General features: G+C 43.5%; 1 protein-coding gene across 4 annotated transcripts in view; it reads right to left on the bottom strand.

Moving 5' to 3' along the window:
- Nucleotides 1-22,167, bottom strand: part of Hs3st5 (heparan sulfate-glucosamine 3-sulfotransferase 5) — a 310,766-nt gene that overhangs the window by 5,177 nt on the left and 283,422 nt on the right. For all 4 annotated transcript variants that reach the window (XM_017601626.3, NM_001106392.1, XM_017601623.3 and 1 more), the window contains one exon: nt 716-854. In XM_017601626.3, coding sequence (XP_017457115.1) covers nt 716-822 — 107 coding nt within the window. In that variant the 5' untranslated portion in view covers nt 823-854. The remainder of the gene's footprint in view (nt 1-715; nt 855-22,167) is intronic.

Below are 22,167 nucleotides of genomic sequence, written 5' to 3'. Positions count from 1 at the left end.
TCTATTAAGAGTCAAATCCTAACTCTGTAGTTTCCTCTTCATGGATTTTCCGGTGCCTCATGGGCAATCATTCTGTGTGACAGCATCCTTGCCAAGTATGCTCAGCTCCTGAAAGCCAGAGCTAATTAACATAGTTAAAAATCCATGCCTGTAGCCATCTTTCCAGGGTGGAGGATTGCAAACTTGATGGGCTTCTTTACTAGTGCATACATAATTGTCTGCTCATACATTTCAAAACCAAGAGACATGGTCCTATCACTACCATGCTGTAATAGCTGAAGGTCAGTACCAGATGCACAGAGGCCAATATTGTGTTCTGGTGAGTGACAGTATTATTTATTCATTATTATTTATTGTACACAGCTTTATGCATTTTTTCTGAGAACAAGTGTCAGTACTCACAGAACACATATGGATCTGGATGAAGCTTCTTGGTCTGAGCAGTGTAGAGCATGTTTTTTAAAGGTCTTTTTTTGTTTTGTTTTGTTTTTTTTCTTTTCTGTTTTTCGGAGCTGGGGACCGAACCCAGGGCCTTGCGTTTGCTAGGCAAGCGCTCTACCACTGAGCTAAATCCCCAACCCCTCAAAGGTCTTAATGAATCAAAATCAACACAGAAAGGTGTGTTTCTTGAGAGTTTTGAGAGACAATGCCCAAGGAAGTTCACATCAAGAGACACACAAAACCAAATGGGTAGAGCATACATTTAATCACCTACCTATCCAAGCTCCCAACTCTGGCAACTAGATACAGCAGGCTCCCAACAGCAAGGCTTCCAAGCACCAGGAGCTTCTGTCTTAGCCACACCTGCTGTTTGAATAGCATGGCCCTCCATCAACCTTCAGGACTGCAGCAGCCTGAGGGTAGAGAGAAAGCACCCATCAGTCGTTGTCATGAAGCCTAGCAGAGGTGGATACAGGACATTAAGCAATGAGGAGATCACATACCGACCTTGGCAGTTTTCATGGTGTACCTGATTTTAGTGAAACTTACCTTCAACAACGAAAACAAAAACAAAAAAAATGAAACACAAAACAAAACAAACAAAAAAAAAAAAAAACCTGGCCCATTCTATAAGATCAACTATTAGTTCCATGGGAGAATTATACAGAATCTGCCCTGCCCTCAACAATTTCTACAGCATATAAAAATTCATATGTATGAACATACATATGAAACTCTTAAATATAATTATATATGGCTATAGATAAATGGATAGATAGATAGGCAGATTGATAGAGTATAGGCCATCCAAAGAATATTGAGAAAATGAGCACCCTAAAGTTTCCACAGTAAGGTAACTAACTGGTAAACTGCAGTTAGAATAACAAAGGAAGAAATTCTGATTTAGTAAATGACCATATTGACCATAGCAGCAGCATCTTTAGCTTAAACCATTTTGCTTTGCTTCAGTTGTGTATGAAAGAAGAGGGCAGGATTCGAAGTGATTGCTTCCTGGGTTATCAGTGGTGAAGGTCCGCCCAACCGTGTGTGAAGACACTGGCTCACAGGAGCTTGCTGTTTGCTTTCACGTCTCCTCCCGGTCCAGGATGCTGCAAACACAGTTTGACTAGGTGTCTCTTCCCCAGGCTCCTGGGAAAGTTGAATAGGTTGGGCGGTATCAGGCTTGCTTTTGCCTTTCCGGCTTTGTTCTCTTATACATAAGAAGTGTAGTGTAAGGCTTTACTTGTGTTGTTATTACATTCTGGAGAAAAAAATATATAAAAGCTTTCAATTCAGACTTCTTATTAAAAATAAATCCAATCCCCTTTCAAGATAAGATTGTTTGCTTCTTATTGAAACTGAAAATAGGAGCCTGAGAAGAAGGAGGCTGAGGCCTGGCTGGAAGCAATCTTGCTTCAAAGGCATCTCTATGTTTCTGATGTGAAGATTCCCACTATGCAGAAGAGATATGCCGCAATGGTCAGGCTGATGTATACTTACATTTATCAAGAATCTGCTGAGTGCCAATAACATTTTCTACTCCTAGAGTAGGTACATGGGGGATTTTTTTAAATGCTCTGAATGAGTTTAAGTCCTTGGGCAACCTGTCGCGTGATTAAAGAGTCATGGAACAACCGGAGTGCTCAGTAATATGTGAATAAATGTCAGGGAAGGAGATTGAAGGAAAACACCGGAGAATATGGGCTCCGTGAAATTCAGTTTTTATTTACCAGGGAGACTGCTGGAAGTCATCCCAAGAAAGTGGATAACATCAGATGAAGGAGAACATCCACGAGCCAAGTTCTGTGTTGGATCTTACAGAGAATCATGATCAACTAAACAGACACAATTCTTGGCCACTCTCGTGAGAAAGACAGATGGTAAGCCAACACACCTATATAGGATTGAAAAACACTTTTAAATTGTACTAAATAGCACACAAGGAAATTATAGGGATGGGAGAGAAGGGTAATCTGCCGGGAATGGATGGGTTCACCTGTAGTTCTGACTTACTAGGGTTTGGCTTGTAGGCAGTAGCCTAGAAAAGAGAAAGAAGATGAAAAGAAGGTTATTGAAGCCTTCTCTGTGGTAAGTACATTGCCAAGATGCTATTTCAGGAAATCCCAAAGATAAAATAAAAAAACAAGACAAAACAAACAGACAAACAAAAAGCACAAAACAATTATGAGATAGAAGGAGTTTCGTAGACCAGGAAAGGGATGTTCATAGATTGTTTCACTTCCTCTGGCTATAGCATTGCCAAGCATTGAGAAGGCAAAGGCGGTGCCTGTGGCATGTGTAGTAGCTTCTGGAATGTCTCTCTATATTAAAGGAATTAATATATTATAGTCTGCAGTCCAACTAACCCAACAATGGGCAACGGTGAATGGAAGTCCAAGAATCTAGTAGTTGTTCAGTCCCATGAAGTTAGGTGTTTCATTTAGTCTTCTGTATAAGCTAGAATCCTGAAGAAGTAGGTACCAACAGATGTTCTGCCAAGTAAGTGCAAGTAGGAGGAGAAGAAGAAAATAGAGTTCTTCCATTGTCCTTATGTAGGCCTCCAGTAGAAGCTATGTCCCAGATTAAAGGTGTGTACTCCTTGGATCTAAGCTGTTCTGTACTTGGAATTTGCTCTGCCCCAGGTTGGCCTTGAACTAAGAGATCTGCTTGGCTCATCTTCTGGGATTAAAGGGGTATACCACCTTTTGTGGGTCTAAGCTTTTCATGGCTACTAGGCTTCTAGATCCAGATCAAAAACTATGTGTCATCCCATGTCAAGATCCAGATCACAAATGTGTCCTCCATTTCTGGATTGTAGTTCATTTAGATACAATCAAGTTGATAGGTGTCATAGCATGGGGTTCAGAAGTATTCTGAAAGCACCACTAGCTTTTCTCTGGATTGATTGCCAAGGGCGTTAGAGCAACAACAGGGCTTTGGCTTGTGCATAAATGTGAATATTGTTGCAGGATACACAGCATAAGTACACTTATATTATGTATAAGTACACTGTCTTCAGACCCACCAGAAGAAAACATCAGATCCCATTACAGATGATTGTGAGCCACCACGTGGTTGTTGAGCTTTGAACTCAGGACCTGTAGGAAGAGCAGTCAGTGCTCTTAACCTCTGAGCCATCTCTCCAGCCCCCACTCCCACATTTTTTTTTTTTGATTCTTTTTTTCAGAGCTGGGGACGGAACCCAGAGCCTTGCGCTTCCTAGGTAAGCGCTCTACCACTGAGCTAAATCCCCAGCCCCCCACTCCCACATTTTTAACATTAATTTTTCAACACTCAGGTATGCTCTCTGCCTCTTTCTATGGGATGGCAGCCCAGTTAACCTTCATAAGTTGTTTTTTCCATGACCTGTTTGGGGGTTGTTTACCAGACTCAGTCTGTAGCCAGGCTCAGTGTGATGGCCAGCTTCCTTCTCCTTCATGAGCTGTCCACACTCCCCTCTGTGCCCACTTTTCTATTGCTCTTCATCCATCTAAGCCTGATGTTCCCATTGGCCTCCTCACTGGCTCAGAGTAGCTTTCCTAGGTCTCTCTTTTGGTTTTCCTAAGTCTTACGGAGTCTTTACAGGAGTGGAGATCATGGCGGAAATATTCCAAGACAATTCCCACCACTTGGTAGAAATGGATCTGCTCCACGATGCTGATGACTAGAGGGCCAAAGGGGTGTGTCTGGACCTGGGAATAGAGCTTGGGAAGTGTCTGTATACACGTGGCTAAGTGAAGATCTAGGGTGACCGGGTGGTTGTACCCTGCTTGAGAAGAGCAGGCAAGAAAAGGAAGAGTGAGAGAGTGTGAAGGCCACTAAAGAGGTGGTCTGGGAGTTAGGGATCTATAACATATTACTTTTATTAGTTTTCTGTAGAAATGCTTATGCAAGTCTTATTCATTATGCCATTAAGCCTCACTGACTCTGAGGTTAATTTTTTTTCTATGTCCCCTTTGGATCTTTCAATCTTATCCATGCCCCAAGAAGCTCAAATATAGACTTTGACCTCTGGACACGCCCATATATTTTCATGTAGGTTTTGCTCTATGGGATACTCTGATATTCATGATATACAGACCAGTTTAGCCTCCTTGTATGCAGGATGCCTTAAACATGTCTAATAGGATTATCTCTAGCCTTTTGTGTGAAGATCTGACCTACTTCTTATACTGATTCCTTGTGTGCTATTATCAGTCATGTATGTTCAGGTCTGCTGTGATGTGAGGGGGTCTGAAAGTGAGATCACAGCTGCTATGGGAGTTTCCAGGGAGGTAGTGCACACACCACAGTCTCAGGGCCAGGAGCACTTGTGAGGAATTTGGTTTAGTTTTGCCCTGAAAACCTTCTGAATATTGTTCTCTTCATCTATAGAGTGAAGACAGTAGTGTCTCTTTTGTGGGGTTATCATGACATGGACCGTGGGAGAGAACTTTCTGAACATCTTAGCACATTACAATATTGAAGCATAATGATTATCTTGAGGAAGCAAATAAATTAGTTCTTGCAGTGCATTTTAAAGAGGCAAAGAATAGAATAAATGCAGTTCTCATGAATAGTATAATTGGACTGTGAAAAATATAGGTTCATTTTAAGTATAAATAACTTTTAATAGGATCTTCCATTAAACATTCAATACTAACACTGAAGTTTCTATTAAAGCAAGATGGTGGTCATGGACAAGGGCCCACTCACACTGACCACACAGTTAAGGCCTGTCTTTATGAGCTAAACCACCTTTGGACTTTTGAGGGACAGGGAGGTCTTACCAGCATATCCCAGTGAGACTCTTAAGTAGACATTTAAAACAACATTGCCTTCTGTTTTAGAAGGTTACAGGGATGATATGAGAGCAGTCTCAGAATAAATTTTCTTCAAGTAAAACAAAGATACTGGCCTATGAGTCAGGATGCATTTTGTTTTCCTGTAGTATCAAGAAGTGCTCAAGGGTCTACAAAAGTCGGAGGCTCAAAAGTTAGGAGTTGTCTCTCTTAGTCTGGGAAGACAACAAAATAGTATGCATTCAATCTTTATAGGCAATGATATTAAGATAGCAAATGATATTTTAGTAACGGTTCATCGGAGAAGTTGTGATGGTTAGTTTTGGTTGTTGACACAATTTGACCTGGTATTAACTAAGAAACGATGCTCTGGGAAGGTATATGAAGACATTTCCTGGAAGGATTGACTAATAGGGAGAGAAGATCCCCTCTTAGAGAGGCCAACAGGCCAGATATAGAGGAATCCAAAGGAAATGCGGTGCTGTTTTTGCCTGTCTCACTTCACTTCTGATGGTGAGATCATCTACCCTGTTTCTGCTTTTGCCACCTTCACTAACATTAGAAGCCAGCTTCTTCAGCCTTCCTATTTTGAGTGAAATCAGCTGGCTCTCCAGGAATTCTCTAGGCTCTCAGCACCAAATTAACAATCTGAGGTACCCAGCCTCTTGGCTTGAGCAGCTCCCAGGACCCTAGAGATCTTCCTTGCTTTAAGGGCAGGCAACGAGATTCTCAGCATCTCCATTGAACAGACAGCCCATTGGGACAGAATGCCCAGTTTATATATGTACTGCCCAATCTAATGTGGGGCAGTGAAAGACACCCTGGATCCCCGTTCCGGTTGAGGAGGTTTGAACCCCGGAGACCCTGAAAGGGACAGTAAGAGCTTCACCTAACTTCCAGGAAACCAGGCTGGTCACTAGCCCGCAGCCCTCCATAGATTTGTGACCATCAGTCACAGAAGGGCAATGCCAACCCCCTTCACTGGTAGAGGACGTGACCACAGGTCAAGACAGATCTCCCTTTTAATGTGGTGCCTACAGGCCTGGAGGCTTAGTAAATGAACTTTCCTTCCCAGACACTCCTCCCTGCAAAAGATATTTAATCTCAGGTCCACCCTGAGAAGTGGGGTGTGGTTTTACTCACTCATTTTCCACCCTGACAATAAATGCCTTAAAACCATGGACAGCCTCTTTCTTCATGGAATCCGCTGTGGGGAGCCATAGAGAAGCCCTTTGCCTCCAGAGCTGCCACCTAATCTCCTGCAGAAGATCTCAGAGGTGGCCACCACCAAGCCCAAGCCTGCTGACCAGACAAAGACTCTCCCTTTGGGGCCAGCCAGAGCATACCCCTCCTTTTTCCCTCCGCCTCCACTCCATCATCAGCTCTTCTGCGGCATCCCAGCAGTGCTTGGATGCCCAAGAATCTGAGAATCCAATAGCCCCAGTCTCCTTGCAGGCCAGAGCACCCCTGAGTAAGGCTGGCTGTGTCCTGCTCCCAGACCGCACTTCCCCATCCGTGGACTGGTGTCCTGTGGCTTCCCACAGCCCGACACCATCCCGGAAGTGGTGTGGAATAAGCGTGGTCAAACTTCCTGTGTCCAGCCTTCCTGAGTGGTAGAGCCCTGTGGCAGAGAGGACGCGGGACCCTCCCACTTAACCTACAATCTAACATGTCCCTTTCGTAATAATCTACATTCGTTTTACTAGTCCTGTTCCTCCAGAGAACTTGGTCTAAAGCCATTATATTGGTGATGGGCAATTTAAAAGTATTTTTTAAAAATGTTTGTGAAGTATTTTTATGCACAAAAAAGGATAAAGGCTAACTGTGATATTTAAACACTCACTTGTCGCTAGCTTTTAAGCTCTCAGTGTCTCATTTTGTGTTCAGCAGAGTCACCGTTCCTCCAGAGCAGCAAAGTTACCACAGACAGACATGGTGTGTTAGCTGAACACAGCTGAGTATCTACAAGAGAGTACGTGGCCAGAAATGACAAGCTGCAGAGACATCTGGCTGTTTTTGTAAAACAGCACTAGGCAAAGACAGCAACAATTCCCAAGCTACAACGAAGAAATGAGGAAATCCGGAAATAATAACGATACAGATATGTTCAAGTGTTGCTCAAAGGCTTGTAGACAAGGTTCCCGCAAATCCCTGGTAGCAGTCAGAGCAATAATGGGAATAGCAACACAGTTCATTAAAGCAGCTGAACTCCTATGGCAGAATGAGTCCCGGAAAATCATAGCCCTCTTTTGAGTACTAGCTCAGTCGTCCCAGGCAACAGGCTTCAGAGGCAGACAAGACCTGTGTCTTTGGGGCACCCGGCTCTTCTGTTCACATTTATTTCCTGTCCTAATGCAGCAGACTTGTAAAGTACAAGCTGTTTTATTTTATTTTTCGGGTGGATAATGAGTAGCAGAGAGATGTATGGATTATTTACTCAGGGGCATGTTACAAGCACATGGAGAGAGGGAGATAACCTAATTCAGAGTGATGTGATCTCAAAGGACGGCAGTGCCACGGAAATCCCCAGATGCTCACCTGAGAGACTAGATAAATATTTAGTCACTGATGGACCCATGCAGACAAAAGGAATTACCCCAAATAATATAAATTGTCCTTGAAACTTGAGGTAAGGGATAGAGAAGCATAAAAAAGAAGGAAAAGTTTCTAAGAGGAAGAGAACTAGAAATAGACACGATTGTGTGGTTTCAACTGGATTGAAGGAAGAAGAACGTTGGTAAGCAAAGGCCAGCACGTCAATAGAAGGTGGCTGTCATAGCTGTCAGGCACATTCTCTTTCACCAGGCCACCAGGCCATTCGAATTAACACTCATTAGAACTACGAGACCCTTACCTGCCCTCTGCTTATCCCTACGAAAGATTTTATAGTTGATGACGGAAACATTTTGACTGCCACCTGTCAGTGACTTGAGTTATCATGGGCTGACCTCCAGAAGAGCCCGGTGAAATCCATTTAATACCTTTCTGTTTTTGCTATGCCCTATGGTTTCCCCTTCCAGCCCTTTCTCTGAGTACTGTAGTCCGTGCACCTCCATCTGCTCACCAACTTACAAGAAGCCCTGGAGTTCATCGCCCTTGGCTTTTAGCTCGGCGCACTTGGTTCCTTGTTTAATGCACTGTGTGGATCCACCTGCTTTTCTGCGCTGTCATTTGTCACTACTGTGACTCAGGTCACTGTCTCTCTTAAACTAGCCATTATGGTCTCCTAAGTGGCATCCTACTATTAGGTTTGTTTCTGCCTCAATTTATTTTTTCACTCTGATGCCAGATGGATCTTTATAAATGGACATCTGATCCAGTTGCCTCCAGGCTTAATACTCTTTAATGGGTTGCTATCAGGGAGGCGGTTTTTAAAGGGGTCCTTTACCACTTTCCACAGCAGCACCCCACCCCCCAAATCTACACTTAGTAACTTCGGCACAGAGAACAGCTTGCCGTTTTGAATTGTGCATGGTCCCTACAGTTTCGATGGCTTTCTTCCGAGGATCTTATAGCCCCTAAACAGTAACTCAGAGCTCTGTGAGGAGTACAGCAGCCTTCACTGCCAGGCTAATGCTCTCCCTGACTCCCCTAGGCCTAATGTTCTCATCTTAGTTCCTTGGGAGTCTTTCTGTAAATCCAGGGTTGGCTGAAATGTTCCTTGCCTATGCTACTACAGTATCCACTGGAGAATTCTATTTAACCCCGAAATGGCTTATGTGTGTGTCCTTCTATAATGTCACTTCCCCAGATTAAGAGTGTGTCTGTTCATTATTGAATTATCACCAGCACTTAGGGTGGCAGATGCTCAGCAAACAATTGCTGAATAATCAAATCAGTTAGATGGGGAAGGACTTTAATATCCTGAAAGCTGTGACACCTGGTTGCCACCTCTCTTTAACTGAATGGAAACACTTTATCTATGCCTGGTACTTGCAAGGTCATCAAGTGCCATGCATCTAAGAGTGATCTCATTTTTCCTGCCTTTTTGAGAAAACCTGGGTGCTTATGTATCCTTTGTCTAGGTCCCACAGTTGTTAACATTTTGCTACATATATGATTTATGTCCCGCTTATTACTACGTAAACACATACTAACTTTACTAAGCCATTTGAAAATAGATGGGCAATCCCAGCCTTGCAGCATCTGAATGATGCCCTGTCGGATGGCCACCAGACTTGAGATGGAAGGATGGCAGTAACATTCATGTCTCAGAGGCTCGGGAGGTGACGTGGCCAGGTTAGAGCTTCAAACTGCCTAGTTTAACGATTGTAAGCTGCCAGCCTGGGGATCCCTACAGCACCATTCTTCCTTCCAGGAAAGTCGCAAACATTACAGGTAGAGTTGGTGTAGTCCCACCTTTCCATAAATTCAGCTTATGAAATATGGCGAGCTGTGTCACAAAAACAAAATAAAAAAAAATCAAGGTGAAAGCCAGCCAGCCAGAGGGGCATGGGATGGAGAAGATATTCCCAGCAGAGTTATTGTCCCATGCATTTTGCTTCTTCTTTTAATTTCTTTAAAGAAAGAAACCTGAAAAAGCAAGTTGTTATTCTAACATGGGTCAGGGAGGCAGGATGATGCCCATCCATTGGCATCTTACGGCTGGTTCCTGCAGCAAGCCAGATGTGCATGTGCATGCCCACACATGCACACACACACACACACACACACACACACACACACACACACACACACACGCATGCACATGCAAACACACGCACATGCTAAGACACACATGTGTTCATGTACACAACTCTTTGCTCATGCCTATTTTTCTTTCTGTCTCTCTCTGTCTCTTTTTATCTGTCCTTCTCTCTCTCTCTCTCTCTCTCTCTCTCTCTCTCTCTCTCTCTGTGTGTGTATGCATGTGTCTGTGTGCACATGTTAGTGTATGTGGAGGTCCAATATACACGAGTGTCTCAGCTGTTTTCTCTCACTGATCCTAGAGCTCACGGATTTAGTAGTATAGCAGGCCAGAAAGCCCTAGGGGTAGACCCTCCTGCCTCTCCTCCTCAGTGCTGCAATTGCAAGCTGTTTTTCACTCCACTTTAGCTTTTTACTTGGTGCTCAGGTCTTCATGCTTGTGTGTTAAGTTCTTTCCTGAGGCAGCCCAATCCCCAGCCCCTTAACGTCATTATTAAAATTAGATTATAGCCTGGTGAGGTGGCAAACACCTGTGATCCCAGCTCTCAGGAGACAGAGGCAGGAGGATTGGTAGCTAAAATCCAGCCAAGGCTGCACAAATTTAAAATTAAATACATTGTAGAAGGTAAAAAAAAAAAGTACCGAATGCTAGTCGTTTCTTGATTATCTTGGTGCATCTCACAAGTGTCTGTACTTGGGAGGTTAAGTCGATTGCATCTGTTAGGTGGGAATACCAGATATTCACCGCTTAAAATTCCATCTCACTCCACTAATGTTGGTAACAGAGAAGTAGCAATGAGGGGATGGTTCTTGCAACCGAGATTAATAAACATCCAAGCCGTCCACCCTCGCTGGAGTCTGCTTGAGGATTCACCAGCACCAAATCGCATCGATATTACTTCTGTCTTTCATTACTTCTTTCTGAAGATCTAATTTCTAAACATAGAGTGATACTGTTTGTGTAAAAATGAGGCTGGGCTGTCTTCCCATCATTCCTACTCACTTTACCATGTCCCATGCTCCTGACTTTTCCCATAAACCCACTTTCATTTCTAAGACTCCTGGGATCTTATCTTTCTGCCCCTGTGACCCTTGGTCCCTGCCTTCCTTTGTCTCCATCTGTTTTCCTCTATATTGCCACTGATTGTGTTTTCTAAATAGAAGAACCTAAAAAAGGAAATAATGAAGAAAAGTAATTTTAAAATAACGTTTATAGCAAAATAAAGTATAAATGCATTATAAACCTGTATTTAATAAAACTATAATATAATCTACAGTTAGTTTGCATGTAAAATGATACTGAATATCTTATTCATAATATAGCAAGCTAATTTTTTAGTCGAAATATTCAATTGTATGTTATTAATATGCTTCAAAACTGGGGAGATGGCTCAGCAGATAAGAGGGCTTACTGCTATTATAGAGGCGCTAGGCTTGGTTTCCAGCACCCATCTCTAACTCTAGTTCCAGGGGATTTGCTGGCCTCTACAGGTACCAGGTATTCATATGATGCACATACATAAATGAAAGGAAACATCCATACTCATAAAATAAATAAATTAAAATAAACTCCCCAACCCCTTTCTTTTTTGTTACCACTGACACCTTCCCCTGAATGCCAGCTCTCCCTTGAGAGCTGTGAGAGCTCCATCAAATATTGAACTAGGACAGCCTCTTATGTTTCCAGTCATCAGCAAGCATCTAGTAAGTACCTACTGTGTGTCAGGCAGGGCAGTTGACAAAATGATGTGGAATGGGTAAAGCGTTTGCTGCACAAGCATGAGGTCCTGAGCCTAGATCACCCATCATTCCCAAGTGCAGAGCTACTTTAACCTCAGTGTTGGGAAAATAAAGCTAGGCAGATTCCAGAGGCAAGTTTATCCTAAACAATGAGCTCCAGGTTCAGTGAGAAACTATGAAGAAGAAGAAGAAGAAGAAGAAGAAGAAGAAGAAGAAGAAGAAGAAGAAGAAGAGGAGGAGGAGGAGGAGGAGGAGGAGGAGGAGGAGGAGGAGGAGGAGGAGGAGGAGGAGGAGGAGGAGGAGGAGGAGGAGGAGGAGGAGGAGGAAGAGGTATAAAGTAACAGGAGGGGTATAGAGGTATAGAGTAACAGGAAAGTACAAGAGAGCAATCTTTGTTCATGTACTGCACACACAAGTACCCTCATGTGTAGACCCACACTTCTCCATGAGAAATGATATGGAGAACAAGGCACATAAATACTGCTCCATTATTGCATTATTGCTCCCTAAGGTCCACTCTTGGCTAAGTGTGAGGAAACACTATCTTCTGCTGCACTCAGAGCTGACTCTTCCAGCCTGGAAGTGAAGAAAGGATCTCACAGGTCAGGCCCACTGTATCTGCATGTTGTCCAATGGCCTTCAGCTCTATGTATGTCTTCTTACCTAAGCAGTCATCCAACTCCTTTCTCCAACTATAGCTCTTCCCTCATAACCTCTTGTGGATGAAGATGATGCTGGGCACACATACACATGGGCTGTGACCAAGGTGTCGCATGGGATTCTCAGCTGCAAAGTCAGCACAGCACACTTGGCTTCATGCTTTGTGGTCAATGTCTTGGAGTTACTAATCTTTGCTGGACCTTGGGGTTTTCCAATTGCTCCAAACCCCATGGTTGGTGATGTACATCTTGCTATAGTCACCGGTGTTTGAAGGACAGACTGTTGTTGTAAAAATATAAAAATAAAAAAGAGTAAAGTTGTCTTTTACCCCGCTACCTCTGGCTCCGTAGTGTCCCAAGATATCTGCTAGATATCTTAGTGGAAATACATCCCAGCCTCACACTTTCCTACACTCAAACCCTCAAATAAGAGAACACACAACACAATAATCTTTGACCCAACTGATAAGATATAATTGCCCACTTAAACATACAAATCCTGGTACCATCCATCCCTTGAGAACATTAATAACAACCTGCAAATACACAGAGCAGAATCTTAACATCACCTGCCATCTTGTCTTGTCATGGCTTCTTTCTCCTAGTTTTCTCCTCCTCCTTCAAACTTCTCTCCCGCCCATCCTTCCTTCTCCTCCAATGACAGGCCTCCTTCTATCCTGTACCTGCCCCTCACCTGTACATTAGAAATTCAATGGGGAGGTGGTTCTGGTGAAGTCACCTGATTCCTGAGTAAGTGACTAGGCAGCTGTCCTTGGGGCAGTGGAATTAGCATCAAAATACAGATAACTCCAGGGCGAACCACAACAGACAGACCATTCTGACTTCACAGTGATGCTTCCTATCTTGTCTCACATGTGACTTTAAAAGGCAGACACTGTTGTAAGTCTATCACACAGGTCCATGACCTTTCCATGTCCTCTTCCAGAGCTGGGATCCCTCTCCATTGTTTCTCCAACTTAGTTCTGTGATCCTCCCTGTGGTTCATTGCTTCCAACTGTGGGCATGGGGTCGGAATCTGCCCAGAGGGACAGAAGTACTTAAGTTTCCTCTACGCACTCTTTATAGTAGATATGTGCCAATGAAGTTAGTGTACACACACACACACACACACACACACACACACACACACACACACACACACACTACAAAGAGAGTTTCATTGTCATACATTTAGAGAAGAAGGAAGTGCTTATCAGATGAGTAACAAACCAGAGAAAGCTATCTCTGAACTTATGGTTTCCTTTAAGGAAAAAAAAAAAATCATCCAGAAAGCTCAAACTGTATCATCAACTTCGTATGTGAATTTGAATAAATCGTACCACTCCTGTAACTTCTTGATTTTTTTTTTATTTCATGTTTAAAATTTTCCCCTAACATAATTTTTTTATTAATTATTTGAGAACCTTCCTGATTTTCACTTAAGAAACACAGGACTTGAAGAAGAGGAACGTGTTCGGTAATCCTTTCTTGGTGTAAAATTTCTTTATTTGAAGAGATTTTTTTTTTATCATGATCAGCTTAGTTTGCACCTCTTGCTCCCATAATGAGATAGGGACACATCAGAAAGGAACAGCTACAAGGCGAGGGGTGGAATTTGTGCCTGAGGTCATTTTCAATTTTTAATATCTTATTTCCCCTCCGTTTTAAACAGAAGCAGCCTCGTTAAAGATGGTGCCACCCCATCGCACCGCCTATTAGGGTGGAAAATAATCGTCTGCTCCTGAGGCACGGCCTCTGTTTGAAAAGATCCTGACACTTGAGAAAGATTCTACCGACTAGCTTTCAGTTTGCCCTGCTGTCGGGAGCCCACTGGAACCACATTCTGAGGAAATTAACTGAGGGTAGTTAGGAAAGACCATCATAAAGAATCTTCTTTTATTGTATTCTGATAATCAAGTAAGAGTGCGGTGAGGAGAAGAACCGTGTGTTCAGGAGTACAAACCAGAGCGGGCATAGGAGGTTATGGGCGGCTTCAGGGCAATGCGCAGGTCCGTGTGGGTGTCGTTGGTTAATAGCTAAAGCAGAAAATACCTCAGTGAGGATGCTCATGGTTGCCCTATGAAATGGCCAAGGCAGGTATTAGCTTTTTCTTCAACCGTGAAGGTATCCAAGTTAGAAATGAGAAGGAAAAAGACTTCCACTGTAACACGGGATGTGAGTTAGTGGTGTGTTGTGAACAGCTGTGAGCCTATTCTGACTTTCCCAATGCTCCCTACCTCCATTCAGCGTCCGATACTGCGCACCCATTATTTATCCCGCTTCCCATCATTGAGGTATCACGAGGCATCCGCGGACTCCAGCTACAGCGGGATACTCAGGTTGCATTTGTAATGACCACGCTTAAAGTGGGCTAGTTACTTGCGCAGGAATCTCATTTAGGAGACAGGGAGGGAAACGGAATTCCATTTTGGCCTGGGATCTTCCAATCTCAGCGGCTCACTGGGGTATGCAACAGACATTTGTGTCACTTTTATAGGTCTAATTTAAGCAGGGCTTTTACAACAAAGATATGAGGGAGACATTATAGCTTTCATTCTATAGATGAAACAGCTCTGACTTGTCGAGTATAGCACTCAACGCCCACACAGCTAGTAGCTGACAGAGCTCGGTCCGAAAAAAATAACATTTTCTATAAAGATTTGGCCTTAATTTTTAGTTCTAGGACCTGTTAGTGCAAATTTAATCCTGGGATAATAAAGGTTTTGAAAGACCACTAAAATGAATTTTGCTAAAATATGAGTTCAGAAAATGACAAAGGAAATGTAGACTAATTTTTAATTATTTTCATATTCTCTCTCTCTCTCTCTGTCTCTCTCTCTCTGTCTCTCTCTCTCTCCTCTCTCTCTCTCTCTCTCACCAGTTTAGCAGTTTATCTCAGAACAATATCCTCATAGAATGAAAAGGATTGTAAACACACTCACCGAGAATAGCAAAATTAATAAACCACTTAATTTGATAATTTCCTAGAATAACAATATTGTAAGAGCTGTGAAATCAGATCACTAATCTAGGTTCCCCTCCCAACTAATACAACTTTGTAGTTTGGAATAACTTTATAGCTTTCCCTGAATTAGATATTATTATTTTATCCAATAATTGTTTAGATTTTTTTCATGTTTACTAATATTTACCCCTTGATAGGATGCTGTGCTTTTTACAATAACCAGGTTCACTGGGATACAGTACCCAGGGAATGCACCCATCCAAAGGGGTGGTTGGATAGGTTTTAATATATTCATGGAAATGGAGTTCGTGTGGTCCTGGACCCCTTGGCTGTCCAGCCTCCCCCTTCTCCAGCTCTTGGTATCACTGGTCTTCCTTGGATGGCAGCTGTCCCATTTTTCTACTTCCAGAAGTTTCCCTTCAGAGAGCTCAACAAACAAAAGTCCTGCCCTTTGAAACTGAACGCATATGTAGTTTCCAACATTTCTTTTTCATCCCTCTAAATCCATAGAACTTTGGATAGTCTTTAATGGATGACGGAACCCCTGAAAGATTTGTTAGTCCTTGAGAGTAACAGTGAGGTGGAATACAATGGTTTAAGGACTGGCTAAAATGTTTCTCCTCAGAAAATTAGTCTTTCTGCATCACTTCAGTAGAGACCGGATGCTGAGATGGTTAGCATTGGGTGAAAATGTGTAAGCTGGTAAGGAACCTGAGATCTGGCAGAAAGAGGCAGAGATAGTTCCCAGGAGGCAAACTCACTCCCCGGGTGTCAAACCTAAAGATGCTTTGCAGCTAGAGGCAGCGAAGACTTTTCCTACAGCACTGCAGAGTGACATCGCTATTCCTACTGTGTCTTGGTGACAGGGTATCTCAAAGAGAAAATGAGGGCTGTGTGAGGTCAACTAAGATAGGGAGTGGAAATCTACAGAAAGTAAGAAGGGGGTGTTTGGAGTGATTTATCTGTCTGGCTTTACTAACTGTCATTTATCCTAAAGGTCTCATAGACCCAGGACAGAAAATAGATTTGCAAATCGGAGAAGAAATCGATAGAAATTAGGACCCTGCCTTGTCCTTTTCACAGGGACTGAGAAGGCATGGAAACAAGAAAGGGGGAAGGGGGACAGAAACTTGTTTGAGATGGCTCCCTGAGGTTCACATTTGAGAGAGACAGCTCTAGGTGCGTGAGGAGACACTCATGAGTGGTAGAAGGTCTATGTCTTAAACACCGGAGAGCAGAGAGAGGATCTAGCATCACAAATTTCCTGAAATCGCCACTCAAAGCTGGGGCTCTGGGGACGGTTGTCAGTCAGAAACTCCTTTGGAAGCATCCGGCTGTCTGAGGCAGGCATTTTAAACAAGGCGTGTGTCATCCCAGAGACACAGGCTGAGGCTGGTAGCAGCATGCCAGATTTAAGCTATTTTAATGTCCCGCGCCCAATCCAGTATTTGAAAACTCTGGGCTCTGGGCTTTTTTTCGTTTGGTTTGTAGCCTGTTACTCTACACACAGTGATCCTCTTGCTTGTTTGCGGTTCATCTGGAGTCCTAATTTTTAAGGAGTTGTATTGTTGGCAGTCTTTGAACCTGGGGTTCAACTGGATCCTGGAATGGGAAACAGGACCGTTATTGAGTAAAGAGAAAGCTAAGCTCAGCTTTCTTCGGGAATCTCCGGAAAGGTTTCTGTTTGTGGAGAAAGCCCTTATTTCCTTTATGTGGTCCTAACAATCAAATACCTCTGGCAAAGGACATCTAGTTCCAGATTAACTGGGACAGCCTACAGCGAGAAGTTCAAACTCCTCATGACACTTCTGGTTCCTACCTTCCAAATAAAATTAACGAGGTGTAAGAGCCAAAGTTGACCTGTAAGCTCTACTCGCCCAAGGTCCAGGTAACGTACTGGAATGCTAGACGTTGTCCTTCTTGGAAAATGACGAGGCCACATGGGAACAGTGGTGGTCATATGGTTTTGTATTTAAAAGACTCCCCCAACACATGATGCACTACCACTTGCTGGGACTCCAGAGACAGAGCTGGCTAGAGTCCATCTTGGTCAGGATTTAATTAAAGCTTACTTCAAATTTGACTCAGAATTGTGGAACTGGTTTTTCTCTTGCGAATCTCAGGATTAACCGATGCTTTTTCCTGCTGGATGGCGTTCTCGACTCTTTGACGGTTTATCTCCCAATAATAAACTTTCTACCCACAGAGTGGTCTGGTTGACTGATTTCGCTGTGCCTCACTTAGATTTTCTTCCATCAGATGCCTTAGACCGTGATTGTATGGGATCATGTGGGAGGTAAGGAGAGGGCACTAAAGTCCCAGAAGCTGGAGTAATAAGCAGTTGTAAGCTAACTGAAGTAGGTGCTGGGAACCGAACTTGGGTCATTCGGTATTTACTTTTAACTGTTGAGCCATCACTGTAGATCCCACACCCTTTAAAAAGATTTGTTTGCATTTATTTTTAAATTATGTGTGTATGTGTCTCTGTGTGGCTATGCACACATGTGCCAGTTTTCATGGAGGCCTGAGGCTTTGGATACCCCTGGAGTTTAGTTACCGGTAGCTGTGAGGCCTCCCCCACCCTTGCCCCATGTGGATGTGAGAAACTGAACTCAGGTCCTCTACAAGAACAGCACTGCATCTGAATTCTTGAGCTGCCGTCTCTCCAGATCTCTTTGCTTTATTTTAATCTTTTCATTATATTTGTATATTTATGTGTGTTGGGTCAGAGCAGCCGATGATATAGATGTCAAATGACAACTTGCAAGAGTCTGTCCTCTCCCTCTATCTTGTGGTTACAGGTGCTGAACTTAGGTAGTGAAGAAATATAGTTTCATAGATATGGGAAACAAAGTTATAAAGACGAGGTTTTGAGAAATACATCTGGTGGTCAGGATGCCTATGACAAACTTGTGACCTTTCTGAGAGATACATCTGACGTCAGGATGCCCAGTGTTATGATAAAGTTTTGGTGATCAAGATATTGAGGCAATTGTGACTAAGCTAATTAAGACAAAACAATAACAACTGTTCTTCCTATTCCTCCCTGTGGTAAGTTCTGAGAACAACTGTAAGATGTCATCCTGACCCTGCCCAACCACCCAGTTCACCCCGCCTCTAAGGGATGTGCCAACTTAGCCCTTTCCCAGTAATTATCCAAGGCCAGGTTAGGGCTGGATGATGAAAGTGACTAACTGAGTCAAGAACGGCCCCTTGAGCAGGCCAGCCAATACCTGACCAGATCCTTTGTCCTGTGTACCACCAATGAGAATGAGCTAGCTAACCCTGTTGCTGAAGTCTGCCCTCTGTAAAGAATAAAAGATGTGTAATTTTGGGGTTCGGGATTGCCTCTCCCTGTGTGGATGAGCAACCCCACATATGTGGATTAAAAACCTTATACCCTCTTGCTATTACAGCGGACACTTTGACAATCTGTGCTCTGTGGGTGGCGCTCCTGAGTAGGGCCACTTTGGGGGTCTTATAACAGTAGTTAGGCTTGTCGCCAAGTAGCTCCACAAGGAAGGCAGGAATCTGTATGTCCCCTACAACCTAAGCTTTTAGTGCTACTGTGACAACATGATACATTATAAGGCAAAAAGGAATTCGTCCATGCATGTACGTGTGTGTGTTGAGGTAGGTTGTCAATGTGTAGCCCTGGACTGGCCTGGAACTCATAGAGATCTGCCTACCTCTTGGCTCCTGGGTGATGACATTAAAGTTGTTTGCTGTAACCCTGGAAAGGCAAAAGGGTTTTGAAAAATCCAACTGAAGTTACTGATTAGTTGACCTCCTGATGGAGAGATCATCCAGGTGGGACTAGAGTAATGAGAGGAGCCCTTGAATAGCAGGGTGCTTTCTCTAGCCCACAGCAGACATGGTTAGTGTAGTGGCTATTCCTGGTTGTCAACTTGACTGTATCTGGAATGAGCTACAATTCAGAATTGGAAGGCTCACCTGGGATCCAGATCTTGAGGCTGGGAGATGCAAGTTTCTGACCTGGATCTTGGCATGGAGATCTTGAGGCATTAGTGGCTATGAATCCTAGGAGACCAAGGCAAGGAGCTCTCTGAGTTCAGGGTTATCTGGGACAAAGCAAGTCCCAGATCCAGGCGTGGTGGTACACACTTTTAAACTGGACCACACTTTCTGCTGGAGACCTACATAAGGAAGAAGGAAGATGCTCTCTCTTCCTGGCCTGCTTGCCACATTGTGGGACTGAGCCACTCCTAGATCCCTGGACTTCCATTCACAGCTGCTGCTCACCACTGTTGAAGAGTTGGACTGTAGACTGTAAGTCATCATAATAAATTCCCTTACTATACAGAGACTACCCAATAAGCTCTGTGACTCTAGAGGACCTTGACTAATACAGTTAGATCCAAATAAGCTAAGGCCAAATCTACTACTGCTAGCCTAATGAGGCGAAGATGTGGAAGGCAGCCTCAGGGAGCTGAGAGTGACCCTTGCCTGGCTAACAGTCAGCGAGAGAACCAGGATCTCAATCTTCAGCCACGAGGAATTGCCTTGCATTCATTACGATAAGAGCCTAGAAGCATATTCTGCCCTGGTGTCTCCAGTGAACCTGAAACCTGACTCTGGCCTTGCGAGGCTCCCAGCATGGCATCCACCTGAGCCTGGGGGACTTCCTCACCCACAGGACTGTGATAAGCAAGAGGATGAAGGTTCCATCAAACTGGGTGGTGGGCCTTTTCTTTTCAGCAACAGTTAATGAACGCAGACCTCTTTGTTAGTCATCTGCAACTTTAAAGAGAAAACAAACCACGTTGTTCTCGAAGCTTCTTTTACTGAATAGTAAGCTTAGATGAGAAAGCAAAAGCTCACATCCAAGAGCCACCCTGTACCCATAACGACGCCAGCTCTTAGGTTTAAACTTTGAAGAGAGAAGATAATGCAATTGGGCGAGCTATTGGCAGGCAAAGGTCAATTCACCGAAATGTCAAACGCTTCTCAGTGAACTGGCAGATCATTCTGCGTGACAAGTCAGCACTCCCAGTTATAATATTCAAGTCGCTGGATTCATTTTTCCTCTCAGAACAACTGACCCCTTCGTGCCTTTTCTCCGGCCAAACCTATGGCCCTCGGTGCTGACCTGTGGACTCAGAAAGGACCACCCCATCCCATGATGTTCCAGACCTCTGTACCAAAGTGCTGTCCACGTAGCTAACAGTCGATGTCTCCTCCTTTCTAATTTCTTGGTTGGTTTCCCCACTTCATGTGTTTTCATTTTTTATAATCTTGAAGGTTTTTATTTTGAAACAGGGTCCAAGCTGGCTTTGAACTCACTATGTGGCCGCAGATGACCCTGAACTGCTGATGCTCCTGACTCCAACTCCTCCTCGACCCAGGCAGTAGATATGCAAATGCTTGAGATACGGACACCTCCGCTCAGAGTAAAGAGGCTCAGTGTGCTCTCAGCTCGGTGTGAACTGGTGTCAAAGGTCAAGGGCCACGGGGTGAAAGGATGGATGAGTAGATGGATGAGCACTGGGAAGTAAGCTGCTTACTGAACTCCGAGTGGTACTTTGACTGATCAAGTGGCAATGCTTTCATTCTACCATACTTAGCGGAAAGCAAGGATGGGGAGCAATTGGTACTAATATTTAAAACACTACTTCCATCAATTATTAACTAGCACTGAAGAGAGCCCTTTTAGCACTGGGATAGAGGCACACATGGCTTTTAGGAGTGATATGTTTCTTCCTCCTGCTCAACCGGTTACTGTGTCTCTCGATGCTCTTATATATGCAGAAGAAAGCACAAATATGCATTCAGTAGTCTTCCTAATAGTGATTTTTTTTTAATTGATTTTCCCTTTCTTTCATGTCCTGGAATATTCCATATATTTATTTATTATTTGGTATTTTATAGAGCACACCACACACACACACACACACACACACACACACACATATCATCATCATCATCATCATCATCATCATCATCATCATCATCATCATCAAACTTCCAAAGTAAATTTAGCTTTAATTCGCACCCTGACTTTGGAATATGGCAACAGAACCTCAAAACAGTTAACACGGATTGATTTAACATCATGAAATGCTGGGGGAGTAAAAAGTGCTGAAAAGGACAGGAGTTGTGTGTTCTTCTGTAGTTTTCCCAAGTATTCCGGCAGCTTATTCCAGTCTCGCTTAGGGGTTTCTATCGCTGTGGTAAAACGCCATGACGAAAATCAACTTGGGAAAGTAAAAGGTTTATTTCAGCTTATAGTTCCACATCACAGTTCAAGTTGGAGAAGGGGAACTCGGCCATGACAAGAGCTGGGAGACAGGAACCTGGACCAGAACTGATGCAGAGCCCATGGAGGAAGGCTGTACTGGCCTTCCTCCTGGTTGAAATTTATTTATATACCACAGGACCACCAGCTGAGGGCTAGTGCCACCCACAGTGCTCAGGGCCCTCTCACATTAAAACCCATCAAGAAAATGTCCTGCTGGCAGATATTATAAGGGCATTTCTTCAACTGAAATTCCCTCCTCTCAAATGTCCCTAGCTTCTGTTAAGTCGACGGAAAATAAGCCAGCACAACCCACTAGTCCCCATTTTATTGTTAAGTAACACACATTCATCATGGCTGAGGGAGTGGGAATGACATTTGGTCCCTGGTGAGAGGAAAGTCACGAGTTAATGGTGTGATCTTAGTCACCAGCTCATTCCTTTTTCTTCTGGATATTAATTCTCTTAGAATACTGCTTTTAAGGTTAGTATATAAGGAAAGAAAATAAAGTTTACTGATTTCATTAGAAATAACAGGAACTGGAATACTTGCTAAACTATTATGTATTTTGATAATTCCCTAGGCACGTACAGGATTCCACTGGTGGAAAAAAACATTTGCACACATACACACACCGCTGAGGTACTTAAGTGTGTCTCTCTTAACATCTACAACTGG

The sequence above is a fragment of the Rattus norvegicus genome, chromosome 20 (genome assembly GCF_036323735.1).
Source record: "Rattus norvegicus strain BN/NHsdMcwi chromosome 20, GRCr8, whole genome shotgun sequence".
In the NCBI taxonomy this organism is placed as follows: Eukaryota; Metazoa; Chordata; class Mammalia; order Rodentia; family Muridae; genus Rattus; species Rattus norvegicus.
The sequence above is the reverse complement of the archived record's forward strand: the minus strand, read 5'-3'. Positions and strand labels throughout refer to the sequence as shown.